The sequence below is a fragment of the Aythya ferina genome (genome assembly GCF_964211825.1).
Source record: "Aythya ferina genome assembly, chromosome: 20".
NCBI lineage: Eukaryota > Metazoa > Chordata > Aves > Anseriformes > Anatidae > Aythya > Aythya ferina.
Window position 1 is genome coordinate 1,936,811 of NC_140318.1, and position 20,086 is coordinate 1,956,896.

The 20,086-nt window shown below is 46.9% G+C and overlaps 2 protein-coding genes across 5 annotated transcripts in view; one reads left to right on the forward strand and one right to left on the reverse strand.

Moving 5' to 3' along the window:
* The window catches only part of RABGAP1 (RAB GTPase activating protein 1), a 67,894-nt gene extending 55,739 nt beyond the window's left edge, over window positions 1–12,155 (reverse strand). The window contains exons 1-2 of the mRNA XM_084493749.1: window positions 12,065–12,155; window positions 5,822–6,023 (exon numbers count right to left, since the gene is read on the reverse strand). Of these exons, the coding sequence (XP_084349875.1) occupies window positions 5,822–5,971 (150 nt within the window). The 5' untranslated portion in view covers window positions 5,972–6,023; window positions 12,065–12,155. The remainder of the gene's footprint in view (window positions 1–5,821; window positions 6,024–12,064) is intronic.
* Window positions 12,156–12,228: 73 nt separating this feature from the next.
* ZBTB26 (zinc finger and BTB domain containing 26) lies at window positions 12,229–19,950 on the forward strand. Of its 4 annotated transcripts, none has more exons than XM_084493766.1 (3): window positions 12,229–12,250; window positions 12,582–12,653; window positions 14,577–19,950. In XM_084493766.1, the coding sequence occupies exon 3, from the start codon at window positions 14,587–14,589 to the stop codon at window positions 15,901–15,903; it is 1,317 nt and encodes a 438-aa protein (XP_084349892.1). In that variant the 5' UTR covers window positions 12,229–12,250; window positions 12,582–12,653; window positions 14,577–14,586; the 3' UTR covers window positions 15,904–19,950. The 4 variants fall into 4 exon arrangements, with proteins under 4 accessions (XP_084349892.1, XP_084349891.1, XP_084349890.1 ...); XM_084493764.1 differs by lacking the exon at window positions 12,229–12,250 and adding an exon at window positions 13,642–13,714; XM_084493763.1 differs by lacking the exon at window positions 12,229–12,250 and adding an exon at window positions 13,611–13,714 and having other exon boundaries at window positions 12,637–12,653.
* Window positions 19,951–20,086: the final 136 nt, after the last annotated feature.

A 20,086-nucleotide genomic window follows, 5' to 3' on the forward strand; every position in this document is an offset into this window, starting at 1 on the left:
CAGGACACATTCCTTCACCATGAGGACAGTAACATATCGAAGCGTGTCACCCAGAGAGGCTGTGCAGTCTCCATCCTTGGAGGTTTTCAAGACCTGACTGGGTGACAGCCACGACAGCCTAACCTGGTCTGACCCCACACCGCACGCTGCTTTGAACAGGACCTGAGACCTCCTGGTCCCTTCCAACGTGACACGGAGACCTGTGCTCTCAGCAGTCTTCCACCGGAACAAGCGATCCCACTGGAAGGATGCGAACATTTTTGTCTCAGTGGACAGGAGCTCTCTAAGAGCTTGCGTACCAAAGTCATACAAATGCAGGACACCAGTCACAGCAGCAGGACTCTGCATTCCTGTGTTCCTGCAGTTTCACAGAACCACAGAATGGCCGAGGTTGGAAGGGACCCCTGAAAATCATCTGATCCAAGCCCCCTGCCGAGCAGGATCAGCCAGAGCACATTGTGCAGGATGGCATCCAGGAGGGTTTGAGTATCTCCAGAGAAGGAGACTCACAATATCCCTGGGCAGCCTGTCCCCGTGCTCTGTCACCCTCACAGTAAACCCCTAAATTCTTTGCCTGTTCGTTTGCAATTAATAGGAAGTGAGTGATGCTTTACACAGGTCAGAAATTAAGCGTGGAAATTGAGTTTACTGGAAGTATTTTACCAGATGGCAGCCAGAGCAATGTACCTGATTCCAACACTTCAGCTGCTGGCTGCTGGTTGTTGTTGTTGGCACCAAAACTCGCCCTACGAGCAGATACACATTTCTATGCCCTTATGTTTCCCGAAGCTTATTGACTTAGGGCACTACGTGCAAGCTAATAAAATCCAAATTGTGCAACTACCTAAAAAGACTGCCAGACAAACCCTATTAGAGAAAATTTGGGTTCTTTCTTTTTCTCTTTAAAATAAAAGAGTTAAAAAAAAAAAAAAAAAAAAAAAGGAAGTAGTTAAAAGCAGGAGGAAGAATTCAGGGCAAACAGACATCTACCCATAACACAATCTCAGTATTAAAGCAAACTCCATCTGCCTCAAAACCCACATTTCATCAGAGAAAAATAAATTATCTTGAAAGTATCTGAAACAACGGACAAGGTTCTCATATTTTAACAATAAATAAACAAATAAATAAATACAGTAAAAAAAATGAACGTTTATCCTCCTGAAACTGACGCTCAAACAGAAACCAACTTTCTAGTACGTATTAAAGCGTACTGATGTGCTATCTGGGATCACCTGCCAGGAGCAGAACAGCAACTGCTTTACTCAGCTGGAAACACACAGAAGCACCTGTAACCTGTAGCTAGTTACAAGCACAGATTCCCATTCCCCCCCCCACTAATGTTAGCATTCTTTTCTGTGATTCATCACAGAAGCAATGAAAAAATCTTGCACAATATGTGGTCAAAGACATAACCTCTGTAAGTATCAAGTTTATTATTCAGGTTTGTGCAGGCTTTCCTCAGAAAGGTGGTGATGATGATGGAAGATGCTACATGTTGTTTTACTGCGCCCTGTTTATGTCTTGCAGCAAACTATAATGAATCAATCAGTGTTCCACCAGCCCCACTGAAGCCTGTAACTTCTATTTTACAGGGCAGGGATTCTAAGGAGCAGGAATTCCCAATTCGGGCACAAACCTGCTCCTCGAATGCTTTTGTTCACAAGGATTAAACAGACCACAGTTTGGGGAGGGATGGTGGGGAATTTCTATCCAAAAAGAATTCAATGTTGTAATGGTCTTAACTTGAAACACAGGTGAAAAACATTCCATCCCATCAGGCTTACAAGACAGAACTCCGAATGCTGACCCACTGCATTAGGTACAACAAATTGTATTAAAAACTATACCTTGATACTGCCCTATAAAACACGATCTAAAAAAAAATCATAAAAGCAGCAGCGACAGATAAAACGTGAGGCCACGTTGTTTACAGTGAGACACTGAACAGGTACGGGAAGAAGAAGAAAGGGCTAGGGGAGATTTACATGAAATGCAAAGTAGCCAACAAGCAACAGAACTCGGCTCCGAGGCACTGCTTGGATCCAATTTAACATTTAAGCTCTCCATAAAGACAAGCAAAATTACTGCCTGCCTCCATATATTCTAAGATCCAAGGTAAGTCTAGATTTAACTGTTCTAACAAAGATAAGTAGACAAAAATAATATGACAGCAGACATGTGAAGCCCACAGCATCAGCAGAGAGCAGCGCAGCCCACTGAGGAGCCTATCTAGCAAAAATTCTAAAAACTCCAACTCCTCATTTAAAAAGTGATGCCTCCAAGGAAGCCCTCCTTCTCAAGCCAGGCACTGCCCTCCAAAACCAACTCCAAAAGCAACATCAGTGATACTTCTGGACTGGAGGCCTCTGTTCTCACAGCTTAGCAGCCAGTTGCAACAAAGGAGCTGCCCAAAGGAGGCCAAACATCCAAAGTCCGGCTGATTTCGGGTGCAGCAGAGTCACTTACACAGCCGTAACCACCCTGTGGAGAAAGCAAGCTAACCTGTCTGAAGCTCTGCTGCAACCCCAAAACCAGTAAGATGCAACAGGACAGAGTGCAGCAGAACCAAGGGCAGAAGGGGAGAAGAATCCAAGTGGATCTAACAAACGTCTTCATGTAGGTCCGCTTGAGATGGAAGAGAGAAACCATTTAGCCTAGACGGCGTTTCCCCCATTTCTCACAGCACTGAAAATGAGTTTGACTTAACTTTGAAACAGTACGCAGCCTCCTTCAAAACTTCGTTTAAGACAGTACAAAGGATCTGTTAGAGATGTAGTTTATTCCCTTCTCCTTACTCATGTGCTGCTGGCCTCTGCTGTCAGAGAACTCGAGGAGTTAGTGGGCTCCAGAAGCAAGGCTTTTGTAAATCCAGCTCAGTCCCACTGGCAGCAAGCAAAAGCAGACACAGAAATAATACTGAAAAGCAGAGACAGCTAGCAAATGATATTTCTGCAAACATATCAGTGACAAGCCTGTTCTGTAATTGTTGAATCATGTTTTTCTATATAAAAAAGACAAAGAAAAAGTACAAATTACAACCAACTAAAGAAAAACATGACTATTCCAAAGAAATATCCACCTGTTCAGACTTGAGAAAGACCAAGAATAAAACTGTGCACTAGTTCAGTCCACAGCACTATTACTTAACACGACAGCTTAGCAAAGAATGCACAATGAAAGGCTCAGATTTGATCTACAAATCTGACAGCCTACTGCATTCAGCCAACACAAGCCTAAACTTCTAGCACCATCGTCAGACTGTGCTCAGCAAATGTAAACCAGCAGGATCCTCAAACTGCTCTTCTAAAGCAGCAGAAAAAAGACAAAAGCTCAAATGAAAACCTAAACTTATTTTCTGCTTTTCTTGGTGGGCTCATCATGGCAAATGGGTTTTGACATTACAGTTTAACTTAGTTCCACAAACCAAAGCAATTGCTTCTCCTTGAAGAGCCCCTTCTCCCTGTTTGTCCCCATGAAATGCATAACCTCGTGCTCGTTTTGTAGTCACGTTAATTTTCCATATACCACTTTTACCTATCACTGCAACAGTACTTTTAACATACCTGACAACCTTCAAAACTCCATTTATCTATTCACAAACAGGTCAATAATACAGTAAAAGTGTTTGCTAAATGGTTATCGGCAAACTAAAACCAAAAAGACATCAAGAACAGAGGTGCTTTCCAGGGCAGTATCTCTTTTCTTGCAGAACAATACCAGAAGACAATTTCTATCCTTAAGGCCAGCTAAAAGACCTTCCATTCCTGATGGTAATTGTTCTTACAACCTTACCCAGAAGAAAGGAGGTTAACAGGAAAATTCCTGCATGAGAGAACTTCCACTGCTTATCTCAGGTGTAGTGCTTCCACTAACCACGCCGACTGCAGCCACTACCAAACCAGCACACGCTCCCAAAGGGCAGAATATGGAAAGGCTCAAGGTGAAGCACTCTGTTCAGGGATTGTGCTCAGTCTTGGCACCAAATTCATAAAGAAGCTTATCTTTAAGACCTGTGAAGCTCTGTGACATTCAGTGCCAAGCCGAGGAAGAGCGTAACTTTCCTGCTCGGCTGTTGTTCAGCTGGGGGCAGCAATGGCAACGGCCTTTCCTCATCGAGAGGAACAGCACGCCTGCAGCCAGCGTTCTGGGACTGCTTTGGAAGTAAACACGAAGAAAATTTTAGTAGTACGTTTCGGGAGTTGGTCTGAAATTGATTAAGGATATTCTTCACAAATATTGGTGTGCTTTAATGAAGATGGCTTCGCATACAAGTCTCTTTAAGGTCTGTGACTGTACTAAACAAGATACGTCCTGTCAAACTATCACAACAGGACAGCCACAACAAGGCAGTCATTAGACGAACAGCTCAAACAGCTCCCTCATGGAGCAGGGAGTGTTGCAGACCAAAGCATTTCATGTTTCCAAAGCTTCTTTAGGAATAACAAGATTGAATGAAAAATTTGGTAGACCATGTCTGTCTCCTGGGGTCTCAAATGATGCATTTTGACTTTGGGAGCTAAACCAGACACAACTTCCACATATGCGTTCTCGAGGTAAGGACCACTGTGGAGACTATTCTGAATTCTTAAGTATTTATAGCTGCAGGTATATGCAGCATCTAGAAAGATAAGCATGAGGTGACAGTCTTCCAGCAGGTTTTACAGAACATCAGGCTGATTATTCAAGAAATTTTCAAATTTTTGTAGACTATCCTTCTATAATGTGAAGAGAAAAATCAATCTTCTGCAACTGCAATAAAACATAAGTGAGTATTTTTGCCAGATTAAATAAAAATATTGAGACTTAACTCACAGATTTACCTGGAAGTCTTATGTAAAAGAAAACAGACACTATAGTGGCCCATCTTGCGTGGGACTCAAATCAATGCACAAAAAGCAAGTAAGGCCACTGGATGTAAAAGCAAGATGAGCACAGACATCAAGGAATGTTCAGTAAAGTCTCTGTTCCAACTACTGGTAAGGAAAAGAGGAATGTACAGTCTACCAGCAGAACACAATTTCTTATAATCTCTGAAGACATTATTCTGAAGACACAGATGTGACCGTAGGTTTCAGCTTCTTGCAGTGGTGGAATGTCTTTCCATCTCCCACAAAGAACACACCAACTTGACTTGCTCTAGGAAACATCTGGTTTTCAACAGGTTCAAAAGACAGAATTCTGAGTGACCACCTTACTAGTGTCACTCTGCCTAAAGGCTGCTCAAATACGTACTGGAATGGAAGATTTTCTTAAGTAGACAAAAAAAGGAAAAAGAATGACGAGGGTCTCCTTCCAGAACAGCACTTTTAAAAGCGAGAAGACGTCAATACCCTTCCAGTTCACACAAGCCTACCCACACAGGCTTGTACTCTCAGTTTCATGCCAAGTTGTTAGTTATAACTACACTTCTACGTTTCTTAAAGAGAACATTTCACATTGGGGAAAACTTTAATAATAAACTTTGAATTAACAGATATGTTCAAATCAAGTGTACGTTAATACTGCTTTCTACCTGAAATCTGTGTGGAAATCACAGCTCCAAGCTCTTGACAGTCTCTTTCATCCTAAACACTTCATGAAGGATTAAGTGAAGTGGGAAAAAAAACCCACAGGTAGTGATGGAGAAAGCTTTTACTCAAAACCTAATTATCACCTTTCACATCAGCAAAAGTAATGCAGAAACTACTGGCAAAATCAATTCTTGAATAAGCTCTCCTTTCCGTCAAGTTTTCCACAATAAAGAAGTCCCTCTTTAAGCTCTTCTATGGTTAGTTAGGTTTAGAAGAATAGAGAACAAACTCAGGTTACTGATTCTTACCTTCAGTCCTGTTTTTTCATCATCACTACCATTATTTGTAGATGGTGTTTCATCCCCTTGCCTGGAAACCAAGACAAAATCTTCACTGTTAAGAGTGGATACCGAGTCTGATGAGACACTGATTTTTCCAACAGAAGCCTTGTCATCCATGACTTAAAAAGGAAGTTCGACTCATGAATGAGATTAAATATTTTATAAACTCCTGAAAAACAAAAATCATAAAAATACTTATATAAAACTTCATGCTAAAATGCTCAAATGTTTCTTTACAGAAACCTGCGGACTACTTACAAAAATAAAAGGAAAGCAACACATCTGACAGCACAACCATGTTACAACTCCCCTGCCAGCGCACACTCATTGTCCTGCTTTGGTTTTGCTAAGAAGCACACTGCTATTAGATCACTGGTTTCCACAGCTCACAGCTGGGACGTTAATAAACCTTTTTGCAGCATTTCATGACTGTGTCAGGCACCGCTCAATCCCAGCACAAAGCAGGCCCTTGGAGCACCTGCTACACCTGGTGACAAGGGACTTGTCTTAGGGCCGGAACTATTCAGTCCATTTACTTTCTGAGAAGGCAGAATCCCTCTGCCTTCATCTACATTCATGCAAAGTATTTCTGTAGCTATTGGAGCATGCTGTATGTGCAGTCACATTCAACTCCCCTCCCCGAAAAAGAGTTGGATCCAACTCGTGACGTTTTGCACTGAGGCTGCTCCAGAACCTCGGGCCGAAGGGCTGTGAATCTGTGCTGAATCTTCTGCGCTGGACGGAACAATAAAAGATTCCAAGAAGCAGGAAGAACAGTGTGGGCTGGATCAGTACTGAGAATCGGAGCCAGCAGAGAATTTTAAAAGCTGGAACTGGCACTGAGAGGCAGCTGAAGAAAGGAACAAAAGGTGAAGTTCAGCTGCACACCTTGAACTCTACAGCACAGATTCTCAGAATCCGTGGCTCAAAACAGACGGCCGTGATAAAAGGGCCGATTACATTTCCCAGAAACCCGATTACACCCTTATCGCGATGGCTTGGGTCTTTACTTACTCCCGAGCAGGACCAAACCCAGAGGCCTTTTCCACCTCAAGCTCGGCCTTCCACTCGGGGAGCGCTGTCCCAGCCTGGCTCCAGCAGAGCAGCGACCAACAAAGGCACCTGGGCTAGCCACAGGCACAGCTCATCACTTTCCTCTCTGAACCAAGAACAATGCATCTGAAAATAGCAAAGCCTGCTTTTATTTCTGTCAATACCCGTCTCCGCAGCTACCAACAGGACTTGAAAATCGGCCAGGACGACAACAACATTTTTTTCCTCTGGGTTATTTTTAACCTGATTACTTTCCCAATCCAGTCACTTCGTGGTCCTGAAAACGTTCAGCTGGACATCTGAAGCCGCGCGTAAGATGAATAATGGATGTGGGTTGTTCACAAGTAACAGCATACCTGTGATTACTGTCTTGCCTTTTCAATTGCACGATGTTCACATATCCCTTTCAAAACCACTTTAAGATGCGCTGGCTGTCCATGAAAGTTACTGGCTGGGAAACACAGATAGTTTGGAAAGTTTTACGCACTGTGTGTCTCTGATATTATGAGCAGCAACCTTAAAGGCAGGGCATAGTTCCCATTTTTAAGTTGGTGTTGTTTAAAATGTCAGTATCAAAACAGTTCTCAAGAAGCTCCTTATCGCGCCATCTACATCATACACACATTATCTGACACTAAAATCAAATGTATTGAAACACCGAATAAAAATAAGCTTAAAACACTTAACATGCCCCCAGCTTTACTGCTTTCATTCAAACAGAGCAAACTCGTTTGCCACTCTAAGACACGAGTAGAAGAGCAGGCTTTGATCACCAGCAGCGGTGAGGATCACCCAGGCAAGGATCAATTCAGCAATTTATTTTGGCACAGCGTGCCTGTCTTGAAGTGTTAATTTCACCTGCTTCCAAAGCCCTTCAGTCTGTCACCTTTCACCAGCATTAACCTCAATTAAGGAAGAATTACGCTGTGCTGTTGTGTACTCCTTTTTGTGGTAGCGTGGTGGAAACACAGCACCCGTGGTCCTGGAGCACAGCTGGCTTAGCCGAACCCCCGCAGCGGTTGCACAACACAGAATTGCAACAGCAGAAGGCCCTGATTAGCCCAACTTCACCAACCTTACGTTGAGCAAAAGCCTTACTGAGATTACACAAGAAAGCACAGGAAAGGGGAGAGCGCAGTAGGTTGCTGGACGAAGCTTCTGTCCTGCAGTGACGCACCGGCAGGCAAGGCTCAGTTACCCAACCCTCTGGAATCAGCAGCAGAGGTTCATCAGATTGACACCAAATGGTGGGGTTGCAAAAGCACTGCCTTCAAATGCTACCAACACTACAGCATTGCCTGGAGTTAACCCGAACGTGCACAATCCCATACCTCGCTCTGCACGCGCTTTATTCCCCTGGTGCTTGGGAGCACTTTGTTTTGGGCAGATTTCCTCGCGGACCGTTGTACCCGAACCAGGAAACCGAGCGCGGCAGCACCCACACCCCAAAGCCCAGGAGCTCGTTAAAGCGCCTACAGAGGGGTGCACATCAAAGAGCAGCAGCAGAGCAATTATGTGTGGCAGGCTTACGGCTCCTCTGGAATCAAAAGAAGAGCCAAGGACAGGGACAGTGCTCATTAGTGCTATCTGCAGCTCCTGGCGAACCGAAGCTTTCTCTGCTGGCATTTTTGGGAGTCAGGAGAGAAGACCTCCAGCCCAGCACAGGCCTCAAGCTGTAGCGTTTTCCAGAAGAAGCCAGTGTCTCATCCCGTACTAGGAAAGGGCCCGGTGTGTCTCAACATGAGGAAAGTGGGAGCTTTCAAGTTCAGCACAGCTTAGGGCTGGACACAAACCTACACCTCAGCAATGCATTTGCCCGAAGGTGTCTTTACACCTCCATGGGAGTCAGAATGTCTGGGTAAAACACAGACCAAGAGGCAAATTTTTATTAACTACTTTGCTTAGCCATTAATTAAAGGGGTATCCCGGCCCCTCCCCAGGCAAGAGACCATTGGAGAAGGCTGCGAACTGAGAGGCACCACAGCCAGCTCTTGGGCCACTGCCTTCAGCTCTGCTTAAAATTCTGGTTCAGGACAAATTCAGGACAACTCACCCTCACCCTGCGCTTGCTCTCGTTGCACAACGCGTGCCCAAGAACCAAGCTCTCCTCCAGCACCAGTCTCATTCACCACCACAGCAGCCAACCAGCTGAGGCAGCCCACCTTACTGTCACTGTTTAAGATAACGTGCACATGGACAGCAAGGACACCCTGCACCGGGTAAGATCTCAAGCAACGGGGAGACACCTATGAAATTTCAATGATAGTTCAGCAGATTTATAAGACATTTATCCTTTGCTTTCCTACCCTTTTCCCAAGTATCTGCCACCTGGCCTGCAACTTGAGATCTAAATTCTCCTTGCAAGAACTTAGAAGAGTTTCGAGCCAACAGGATACAGAAGATAAAACCTTCCACCTTACAGTGCTGTGACACACAGAGGCCTGAATGCCACCGTGAGAGCCGAGCACTCGTAACTGCGGCTGGTTTCACTCCACGGAGCGCCTGTTCTCCAGTGTTTAGGAAGTCCAAAGCCACACCAAAAGGCAGGAGAGCAGAAAATCAATGCCGCAGCTGTGAGCTTCCCTGGCTGCTCAGAGCAGCATTACCTTTACGGCAGCAGCGCGCTCAGCACCGAGTTTGGACACGAACGCAACACAGAACAATTTGGGGAGGGGGCTCAGGGCAGGAGAGAGAAGCAGCATGAGAAGGGTGTGCAAGCTGGAGACAAAAGGTGATTTTTTCCCCATTCCAAACCTCTCGGCTTTTACCCATCAGCAGCAGCTCCTTTAGCAATCCCATGGTGAGGGCGCAGCTGATGAATGCACCAGGTACAGGAGAATGATACGGTAACATTAATTAAATTACTGAAGAAGATTTTAATTCAAAAAGCTACCTGAAGCAACAAAGGCAAAAAGCTCGTCATGCAGAACAAACCTCTACCCTCTACAAATAAAAACCCAGTAAGTGTAGCATTAAAAAACATGAAAAAGGAGGTAGCTTACAGCCAAGAAGCTGAGGTGACTGACTGAGAACGGATTCATTCACTGAAAAATAACATCTTTTCTGGTTCTACTTCTCGGCCTTCACTTTCCTGGTTTTCAGCAGCAGCAACTCGGTGTGAGTGAAATCTGGAATTTGTTGTAGAGTTCAGCAGCTTTAAGGTACACATCCCAAAGCTGGTTTATGACGAATAAGCCAGCATCCTTTAGGATTTCTAGCTCCTTACAGGCTTTGACAGCAGTGATTCCTCCTCCTGCTCAATTCAAATGGGCCATATTTATTATTTTTCTAAGTACAGTGAGTGAAAGAGTGTGGAAAACGCTACAGCACAATGCTGCCACTGCAGGCAGTCATCCAGATGTTTCTGTCTGAGCAGCCTAAGAAATTTTCAGAACAAAACCGGTGTCGCACTGACAGACGTGGGAAAGGAGCTGCAGGTCAACTTTCCTTGAGCATATGCACAGAGCCTGGATTTTACTGCAGCTCTGGGAAAAAAAACCATACAGGGAAGATCAATCACTAGCAACCTTTTTCTTCTCACGTATCATATGATTAGTCTGCATAATCGCACGTTTGATCTTTACCCACCGCTCTTTCAAGGAGACAGCTACAGCTTTCCCTTCCCTGGGCAAATCCCTCTCAAAAGCACCGGGAAGTATTTTTGCACTCCAAGTGAAGCAAGAGAGGCAGTGGAACGCTGCGTGTGAAAAATCAAGATTTAGGATAACTGAAGAGAGCAATTAATTCGCAAAATAGCAACTGCAATACTAGATTTTCTGTTCATTTTAAAAGACTCTGACAGCCACAGATGTTCCTGCTAACCTCCAGAGACAAGCGGAAAGGTTTTTATCTGCAGATAACGCTGCCTCCGATGTCACCGCCGCTCCTCGAGAGCAGAGCACAGCCACCGCGGGGAGCTGGCGGAATCACTCCGCATTCACGCAGAGCCAGGAATTTGGACAAACACAAGAGTTAAGATAATGCAATCTTTGTTAACAACCCTTAGCAGATTCCAAGTTGGTGCCAAAATCATTTTGCGTTTACCCTTGCTTTGAGCCATTTGCTCAGAGGACAGCACTGTCATTTCAGGCTCTTGGAAGAGGCCGATTCCCCAGCCCCAGGAACACGCTGCAGGTCCTGGGGAGCCGTGGCTGGTGACAGAAATGCTGACGCTGCCTTAGCTCGCCTGTCACAAGAACGTGGCCGGGATGAATTAACCCCAACATCCACACCCTGCAGCTGATGCTTTGCCAGCATCGGGCACATCCAGGGGCTGCCTGTGCAGGGCTGGACACACGGGAGGGATGGACAGACGGACGGTCTGGTGGCCAGGCAGAGCGAGAGGCAGCGCAGCCGGTGCTGGGCACGCTCTGATCACACTCCACACACTTCTGTGGTTCCCCTCTCACCAGGATTCAACGAGAGGCGCAGCGTTACGCTCAGCGGGCAGACACAGCGCTGGGAAATCGCTGTGAGGGAGCTGGAGCAGGAGCCGGGCGCTGCTACAAGCTGCCTGCGCTTGGACGTGGAAAGCGAAAGGAGAGCCCTGCGCCAAGCTCAATTTGTTAATTTATTTACTGTGTACACAAAACGCAGTTTGTTCAAGCCCTTGACCTTTTCACGTTCAGCAGAGACCTTTTAAAAAAAACTCAGCGTTTCTGTAACTTAACCAGCCCCGGGCAGGCGGGTGCAGCCCGGCCCTTTTTACCGACGCAGCCACAAATCTCGGCCGGGCTCAGCAAAGCCCCGGGACCCGGCCGGGGTGGGCAGCGCGGTTTCAGCTCCCCCCACCCGCACACCGCGGCAGCGCCCGGTCCCCAGCGGGGATTTGGGGAGCCCCGCGCCGCTCCCCGCCCCCCCCCCGGGCCGCTCCGTGATGGATCCCGAGCCGAGCGACCGGGCCAAGCGGGGTGCGGGGCTGCCCCCGGTTTTACAGCCCCCGCCGCGGTTTCCTCCCCGTTGCCACCTTCCCCTCCCCTCCCCTCCGCTGTTCGGGGCACGGCGAGGCCGGGGCGGCTCCGGCAGCGGGGCGGGGACCCCCGGAGCCCCGGGCCCTGCCCCGTGCGCGGCGGGAGGGGGCGCAACGGTACCGGGGGAGGGGGAGGGGAAGGGAGGGGAACGGAGGGGAGGGGAGGGGAGGGGGCGGCCCCCACCTACCCCGGCCGCCGCCGCCGCCGCCGCCTCCTCCCGGTGCCGGGCCTGGGCCGCCGCTGCCGCGCCCCACGTGACCGGGCCGAGGGGCGGGCGCCCCGCGAGGCGCTTCCGGGGGCGGGGGGCGCGGGGCCGCTTCCGGCGGCCGAACAATGCGGGCCCGCGGCGCGGCGGCGGGGCCAGGCGGCAGCTGTAGGTGCAGCCGCGGGGGCGGCGCTGGGGGCAGCGCTGGGGCCCGGCCCCGGGCCCGGCGGGCGCGCGGCGCGCGGGGGGCGGCGGCCCCGAGCGGGGGCCCGCAGCGGGGCGCGGCTGCCGCTGCCCCCGCCGCCGTCCCCCCCGGCCCCGGCCCCGGCCCCGCCGCCGCCGCCGCCTCCTCGGCCCCCCCCGCCGCGGCCGGGCCCGTCCGGGAGCGCGGGGGGGCGCGGGGCCGGCCGGGGGGCGCGGCCGGGCCCGGCGCTGGGGCGGCGCGGTGCCGGCCCCGGGCGGCGGCTGACGGCGGCTCTCCTCCTCCTCCCCTCTCTAGGTCCGTAGCCGGAGCCCGCGGCGGGGGCGGCGGCAGCGGGTGCCAGCGGGGGGACGCGGCCAGACGCTCCAGGTACCGGCCCCGGTCACGGTTCTGGTCCCGGTCCCGGCCCCTTCCCTCCCGGGCTGTGCCGTGGGGTCCCCCCGGGATCTGCGCGTGGCCGGGCCCGGCGGCGGCTCCCCGAGCCCGGGGGGACACCGGGGGGACACCGCGGGGAAGGGGCTGGCACAGCCGTGCTCCGGCAGCTGGGTCGGCACTGCCGCTGCCCCGGCCCGGGTAACCCGGGGCAGGCTCACGCGTAGAGCTCGGAGCTTCCTACAGAATAACGGGAAAAAGTCGTTTGGTAATTGCTGAGATTCACCAAAGTTGTCTGCTGCAGCCTTGTTGTCCTGCAGAGCAGGTGAGGCAGGCAGCGCTGGCTGCAGGGTGACCGAGAGCCCCGTGGCTTTCCCTTCTGTAGGTTTAACAGAATTGTGCCTCAAACGGTGCTGCTGCTTCCGAGCAGTCGGTGCCTTGTTCCTGAAAACTCTTGACATCTGTTTGTAGTTTGTGTGTGTCGTACGCTGGAAGATAGACTTGATGCATCCGAGTAGTGAGGCTCAGAATTATGCCTGATCCCGAAATTGAAACAACTCTGACAACAGCATCACCAAACACTGCTAAAAACGTTCTTGGTCCCCTGTCTTGTTTATTCGTTCATTTACCCTAGGCATGACCATTTCCTGTTGTGTTCATTGACCTAATATTTCATGCCCCAAGAGAGCAGCATCTGCTTTTATCTATAAACTTCAAAGCTTCTTTTCAAGCTTTATGTGGTGTTCGTAATAGTGGTGAGGTGTAAGTTTTGCTTTGTTTTGTTACTTTATCTCACCAAACCTTGCATCATTTAGTCTCCTGTGATTTGTTCACTTCCTGCAATCCCAGTTCTCTGGCAGGATTATTTAACAGTTTCATCAAGAATCAGTGTAGCCTTATGGGTTCTTAAGAGAACTGTTGAAAGACAAAATATTGATACTTGTCTTATGAAAGGTTACTGTTCTTCGTTCCCAAATACTATCAGAGAAGAACAAACTTCCTAGAGGAGTGATCTTTCAAGGAAGAAGACAAGAAACAAGACTTCCTACATTCCCCAGGTATTCAAAGCAGGGAGGCTAGAAGGTGTGATTTATATAATGAGGGGTCATACAGGAGATTTTTTCTTAAATCTTAAAAAACATCAGGCTTACCCCCTGCCTTCCTCCCCCCCCCCAAAAAAAAAATCATTAAAAAAACTTCAGGGCCATGTAAAAGTCACTTCAACCCAGTGCTGCAGATACTGAAGTGCTTGTGTAGTCCTTTCTATAAAATTCAGGTTAGCCAAAGTTAGTTTCTTCCAGTGAGACAATTTCTCCTATATCAATACTCCTGAAAATCATGAAGTGTCTTAGAGGAACTGTAACTCTTATGAGTAGTATGTACTAGATAGACAACTAAGAGGGAATTCTCTGTCTGGCAGGTTCCAGGTTCTATCTCTCCTTGAATTAATGTGTTATGAAAGCCACTTAGCGCAAAAGTAAATCAAGCTAAAGAAGCTAAGGGAACGTTGTTGTATTTGGTAAAGACAAAATCTCAAGAGTTGCAATGTGGAAGCAAAACTTAAAAAGAGTTAAGACTGCTAAAAATACTTCCAGAGTTTCCTTTTAAATTCCATACAAGGAGTGTGGAAAACATCTTAACTCTTTAAGATACTGCCTCAAGAGGATTTCTGTCATCATTTCTACTTCATATTCAGACTGCATCAAATTAAAAACAAAAATGTAACTGCAAGGCAACGTGCAAACCTGATTTATTTTTTTTTCAGTTTTAAAGTCTAACATGCTTGACTGTTTACCTAGGGCAAAACATGGTGTCTCATTGAGCACGATTTACTTCAGAACCTTCTGACTTGCATTCTAGAAACTTTTTAGTTTTTAGTTTCTCACTTGCTTTTTTTTTTTCCTTGCTGCTTTTCTTTAGGTGTGCCAAAATGTCAGAAAGATCAGACATTCTTCACTTCAAGTTTGACAATTATGGAGATTCAATGTTACAGAAAATGAACAAGCTGAGGGAAGAAAACAAATTTTGTGATGTTGTGGTCCATATAGATGATGTTGAAGTTCACGGGCATAAAATTGTATTTGCTGCTGGCTCTCCCTTTTTAAGAGATCAGTTCTTATTAAACGACTCCAGAGATGTAAAAATCTCCATACTGCAAAGTTCGGAAGTGGGGAGGCAGTTGCTTTTATCCTGTTACAGTGGCATTCTGGAGTTTCCCGAAATGGAACTGGTGAACTACTTAACTGCTGCAAGCTTTCTGCAGATGAGCCACATCGTGGAACGCTGCACACAGGCGCTCTGGAAGTTCATCAAACCGAAGCAGCCGTTGGAGAGCAAGGAATGCGAACAGCAAAGCGACTCCTCCGAGCTGAAGGAACACCCAGAAGATGAAGACTCTCTTCCACAAGATTCACCTTGTATCCAGCCCTCAGAAGACAGTATGGACATGGAGGACAGCGATATTCAGATCATCAAGGTGGAGTCCATTGGGGAGGTAACGGAAGTTAGGAACAAGAAGGATCAGAACCAGTTTATTTCATCTGAACAAACTGCTTTGCATTCCTCAGAGCCTCAACACTTTCTAATCAACTCCACCGTTGAAAACAGAGCAAGTGAAATAGAGCAAAACCATCTCCACAACTATGCCCTTTCGTATGCCGGCAGCGATAACATCATTCTGGCCTCTAAAGATATGTTTGGGCCTAACAACCGAGGTATAGACAAAGGCCTCCAGTGGCACCATCAGTGCCCAAAGTGCACGAGAGTATTTCGGCATCTGGAAAACTATGCTAATCACTTAAAGATGCATAAACTATTCATGTGTCTACTCTGTGGCAAGACATTCACTCAGAAAGGCAATCTCCACCGGCACATGAGGGTGCATGCAGGCATCAAACCGTTCCAATGTAAGATCTGTGGGAAAACCTTCTCTCAGAAATGTTCCTTACAGGACCATCTCAACCTGCACAGTGGGGACAAGCCCCATAAATGTAACTACTGTGACATGGTTTTTGCGCATAAACCCGTTCTGAGGAAACATCTTAAACAGCTACATGGTAAAAATAGCTTTGACAATGCCAATGAAAGAAACGTTCAAGACATAACAGTGGACTTCGATTCATTCACGTGTAGCGCTGCTACAGACAGTAAGGTCTGTCAGCAAGCTGACGCAAGCCAGGTACTGGATGCAGGGAAGCTGCCTCAGGCTGTGCTCGGTTTAAGAAATGATAGCACCTGCGTCAATTAAGCAATTAAAAGCAGCCCTTTGTGGGGATCATGACTGAGAGGAGCAAACAGTTGGCTTGGGCTCTTACCTAAACTAGTGGTTTGCTCTGAAAGGCTACGGATAGATGGATGGATGGAGGGTTGGATTGCAGAAACTGGCAGGTCTTCAGCCATCGTTCTTAGTCTTACTTGATACCTTCTGTGAATAACAATCTTCCTTCAGGTTTCTGTCTGTGTCTCTACTGTGGATTAAGGGGTTAATTGTTTCATTTCTCTCTGATCAGGAGACTCAAGACTAACACCTTGTGAGAGACTGTTGCTGTGGGCTGCAAGTGAGCCATCTGCTGTACAGTCAGAGGCTTCTCTGTGTCTGGGCAGATGGAGGAAAGAGCAAAGAGGACAAGTCTGTGAGATAACCCAGTTATTATTTTTTAAAGCACTGGATCACTGAGAAAGCACTCCACATAGTGCTAATTTGTTTTAAACTTACCTCTTAAAATTATCTTTTCCCAATCTTACCCCTAGACCCCTACAGTTGAAATGAAGTATTTTTACGTCACTTTTTTGCCCTTCCTACACTATTTCAAGAAACTACTACTGCCAATCAACACTATCTTAAAAGCTCTCAGGGTTTTTAATGTTGGCATGCGTTTTGAAAAGGTAAAACCCTGAAGGATTTGGCAGGGTTAGCTGATGGTTGCATAGGACTGTTTGAAATAAGTTGCAGCTCTGAAATCTGCGAGCGTGGCACCTGGGGTGCCGGTGTGACCGATTTCACAGGCCGTCATACCGAGGGTCACTAAAGGGCACTTACGTTGTATGTACTGAGACAAGCTAAGCACTTCAGAACTAGAAGTTATTATCTATCTTCCATAAATTTTGCTTCAAATAACCACAACAGTTGCTACTTTCCTAATAGGTTTTAGAGCAAAGTTGGAATGGAGAAATACTGCTTTTTGACACTGTGAAAATACTCTGTTTTTTAAAAGCTGCAATGTATAGTAACTCCATGCTTTTCCTTTTTTTTCCTTAGTTCTTGTATATCTCTCCTTGATAACTAGTAAGGGCCACATGTCAGTTTAAAAAAAAAAAAAAAAAAAAGAAGAAAAAAAAAGTACCTGCCACAGGAATATTAACATGAAGTTTTTTTGATTTCTTGGATACTCAAAGAACACTTTTTTTTTTTTTTTTAAGTGACCTACATAGTTCATGACCATTAGTGTTTTACAGAGCCTACGATGAGGTATAGGTAGCACAATTTCCATAGTTTAGTGTATCAGCTATTGACTGTACTCAGCAATACCTCTTGTATACCGCCTTAAACATCAAATGTAGCGGGAATGGCATATTAATTGGGATTCTAGGATGATACTGTATTACTTCTCAAAAGTGCCGTGGAATTATCCACATCCCAATTGGGCTGAAAGAAACTAATTTCTCATCTGAAGGACACCATTCCCAGTAGAAGAGCACTCATTCTGTTGAAGTGTAGCATAGACTAATAATCAAGTGGCAGATCCTTGGTGGAGAACTGCTGTGTGTATGTGGAATAAGTATTTCTTCCAATGCAGCTCTTTTCCTCAAGGTTTGCCATGAGGCTGAGATAATGCTTCCTACCTAAAAGTAGTACTGTCTGTGTGTCTGAATGAGGGGTAGGGGTGGGGGGAGGCTGCTACTGTATGGTTAAAAATGCTAAACAGGTATGACCAAAGGTGTGTTAGAGCAAAAAATGTTTTGTACGTACTTATCAAAAGTTGGTCTTGATCTTCAGATACGTGTATGTAGAAACCAGGATTTCTTTATGCAGACATTTCACTGATGGACAGTAGAAAGTGTTTATCTTGCAGAACGTGTTCAGAAATCCACATACCTTCGAGTAGCAAAGCAAGGTGATTCTGTGAATCAGTTTTTGCAATTGAGTTTTTAAACTACTGTACTTGACTGTTACATTAACTATTATTACATGGACAGCTATGAAGTAAGCAATGGAAATGGAGTCAGGGCATTACGTCTTTCAAGTTGTAGCAAATATATTTAGGCCTAAAAAATAACTATTTGGGACTTTTAAGAAGTATTGTTCAGGTTCCAGGGGCAAAAAATGGGTAGGCATGGGAAGCAAAGCTGTTTTCCTCTTCAGTAACCTGCTTCCAGAATCATTTTGAGCTAAAACAGGCCGTGACAGTCCCTTGTATTCTGACTTCAGGCAGAATCCTCTGTGTTGTAACATTTTTATAACGTTACCTGCTACATGGAAATAAGTTACAGCTCTAATGTCAAAAAGAAGATAGAAATGGAGAATGAGAACTTGCCGGTCAACATACTGTAAGGGTTTAGTGACAAATCTAACAATACATGGATACAGATATGATAAAGAAAATGGTCTTCTGCCAGAGAAAGGAATAGAACTGCAAATGCTAGAAGAAAAGTGGCAGCAAAACGGACAGTATTGAGAACTTTGTCTGGGAAGTTTCTTCATGGAATTACCAAGCTGTAATGCTACTGCAAGGAGGATGGATATAGCTTGTTGAAGTAGCCATGGGCAACCTGAAGCTGACTTGAAGAGACAAAGGGTTATCCTAAGAAACAAAAAAAATGATTTGATCAGGACATCCAGGTTTTCCATCCACCCTGTGCATTGGTGATACCAACTTCTGAGAAGGCCGAGACTACTGGCTGTTCATTTGAAAGGCTGCTTGTGTCATTTGGTGAGACCACGGCAGAAATAAATGGGAAAAAGCAGAAATGCAGAAGACTGCTTCTTCAATGAAAGCAAGATCTGTTGGATGAAAAGTGTCTTCTTACAAATGTCTGTGCTTTTGGCCTGGCAGAAGGGTGCAGACCAAAAGATTTATGCAGGAGACAGCAATGTAGCTCCAGAAGCACTAGAGATTAAGAAGGCAACGTGCTGATGGCACAATGTGAAGTGTGCCAGTGGTAAGAGTTCATGTAAGATTTGCCCCCATATGGAACAGATGAGTGAAGAGTACAGAAGAGGTATTAGAAAAGCAAAATCTGGCTATTGCCTCTTCGCTGAATTAGATTAAAATGGAATGAAAATGATTATAAATGGAATATACAGAGGCAGTGTGATTATAGAATGAGATGAACTTAATTGTCCACGTATGTAAAATGTTGTCTTCATTGCAATGTTCCAGTTAGTGAAAGACTAGATCCAGTGGTTGTTGCTGCTGATGCTGCGTATTCAGACAAGGACTCTGGCAGTTATAATCTGTGTGTTAATGTGTAGAATACTATTTGCTGGTAAGTGGATAGTCTCACAACTTAATGTGCTGTACAACTTCCTGCATATCCTAAAAATAACTGGTCTATTACAAAAGTATTTTAATAACTCCTTGAATATAATAGGATTTTTTATGTTGGCATTTTATTTATTTGATATAGAGGAGAATTCTTAGAACTCTTAGATTTACCAGAGGCTGAGGCTCACCGCCCTGCTGAGGGGTGGTAGCTCGTGCAGCCCACGGCCCCACTGAACGTGGGGCAGCTGCACGGCCTCCTGTAGAGATCAGGGATGAGTCTTTCTGTCATTTTTCGTTCCGAGGACGTGTGTTGCAAGTTACTAACTGATGTAACCGAAGCGTCAGTCTCTCTTCCCCAGCTTTGTGGCAAAAACTTGGAAAGCTGCCGCTGAACTCCTGAAGTAACTTACAAATGGTGCGGGGCCGGTTTTGGTTCTGGACTCGCTGGGAGGAGCGAAGGCGAGGAGGGAGAATTAAAACTCGATGCCGACCGAGCCGTGAACGGATCTAAGGTTAAACCTCGCTTTCGGAGAGAGGAGAAAGAAGGAGGAAAACAGCCGGCGCTCGGCGAGGAGCGGAGGAGGCCGAGCGACGCCGTGCTGTGGGACTGCCCCCGGCGGACCGAGCATCAGCTACCTCTTCAGGGACCGGGCAGGAGGCTCGTCCCTCGTCCCCAGCGGCGTTACCAAAGCAGGCGGGGCCGGGGCCGCGGGAGGGGGCCGCTGCCTCGCTACCTCTACCGGGCGCTGCGCCCCGCGGCCGCCGCCGTAGCAGTGCCAAGTCCCGCAATAAACGTGCTGCTAACTCTGCCTCCGCCGCCTCTCGTTTGTCCGGCGGGGCGGGGCGGGACGGGACGGGGCGGGGGCGCTTCCGGAGCCGGTGCCGGTACCGGAAAGGGCGGGCGGGCGGGGAGGGGCCGGGGGAGGCGGCTCCAGCGGGCGGCGG

What these genes read in the sequence shown, in the direction of transcription:
- ZBTB26 (XM_084493766.1), top strand. Translation starts at nt 14,587, where the DNA reads ATGTCAGAAAGATCAGACATTCTTCACTTCAAGTTTGACAATTATGGA.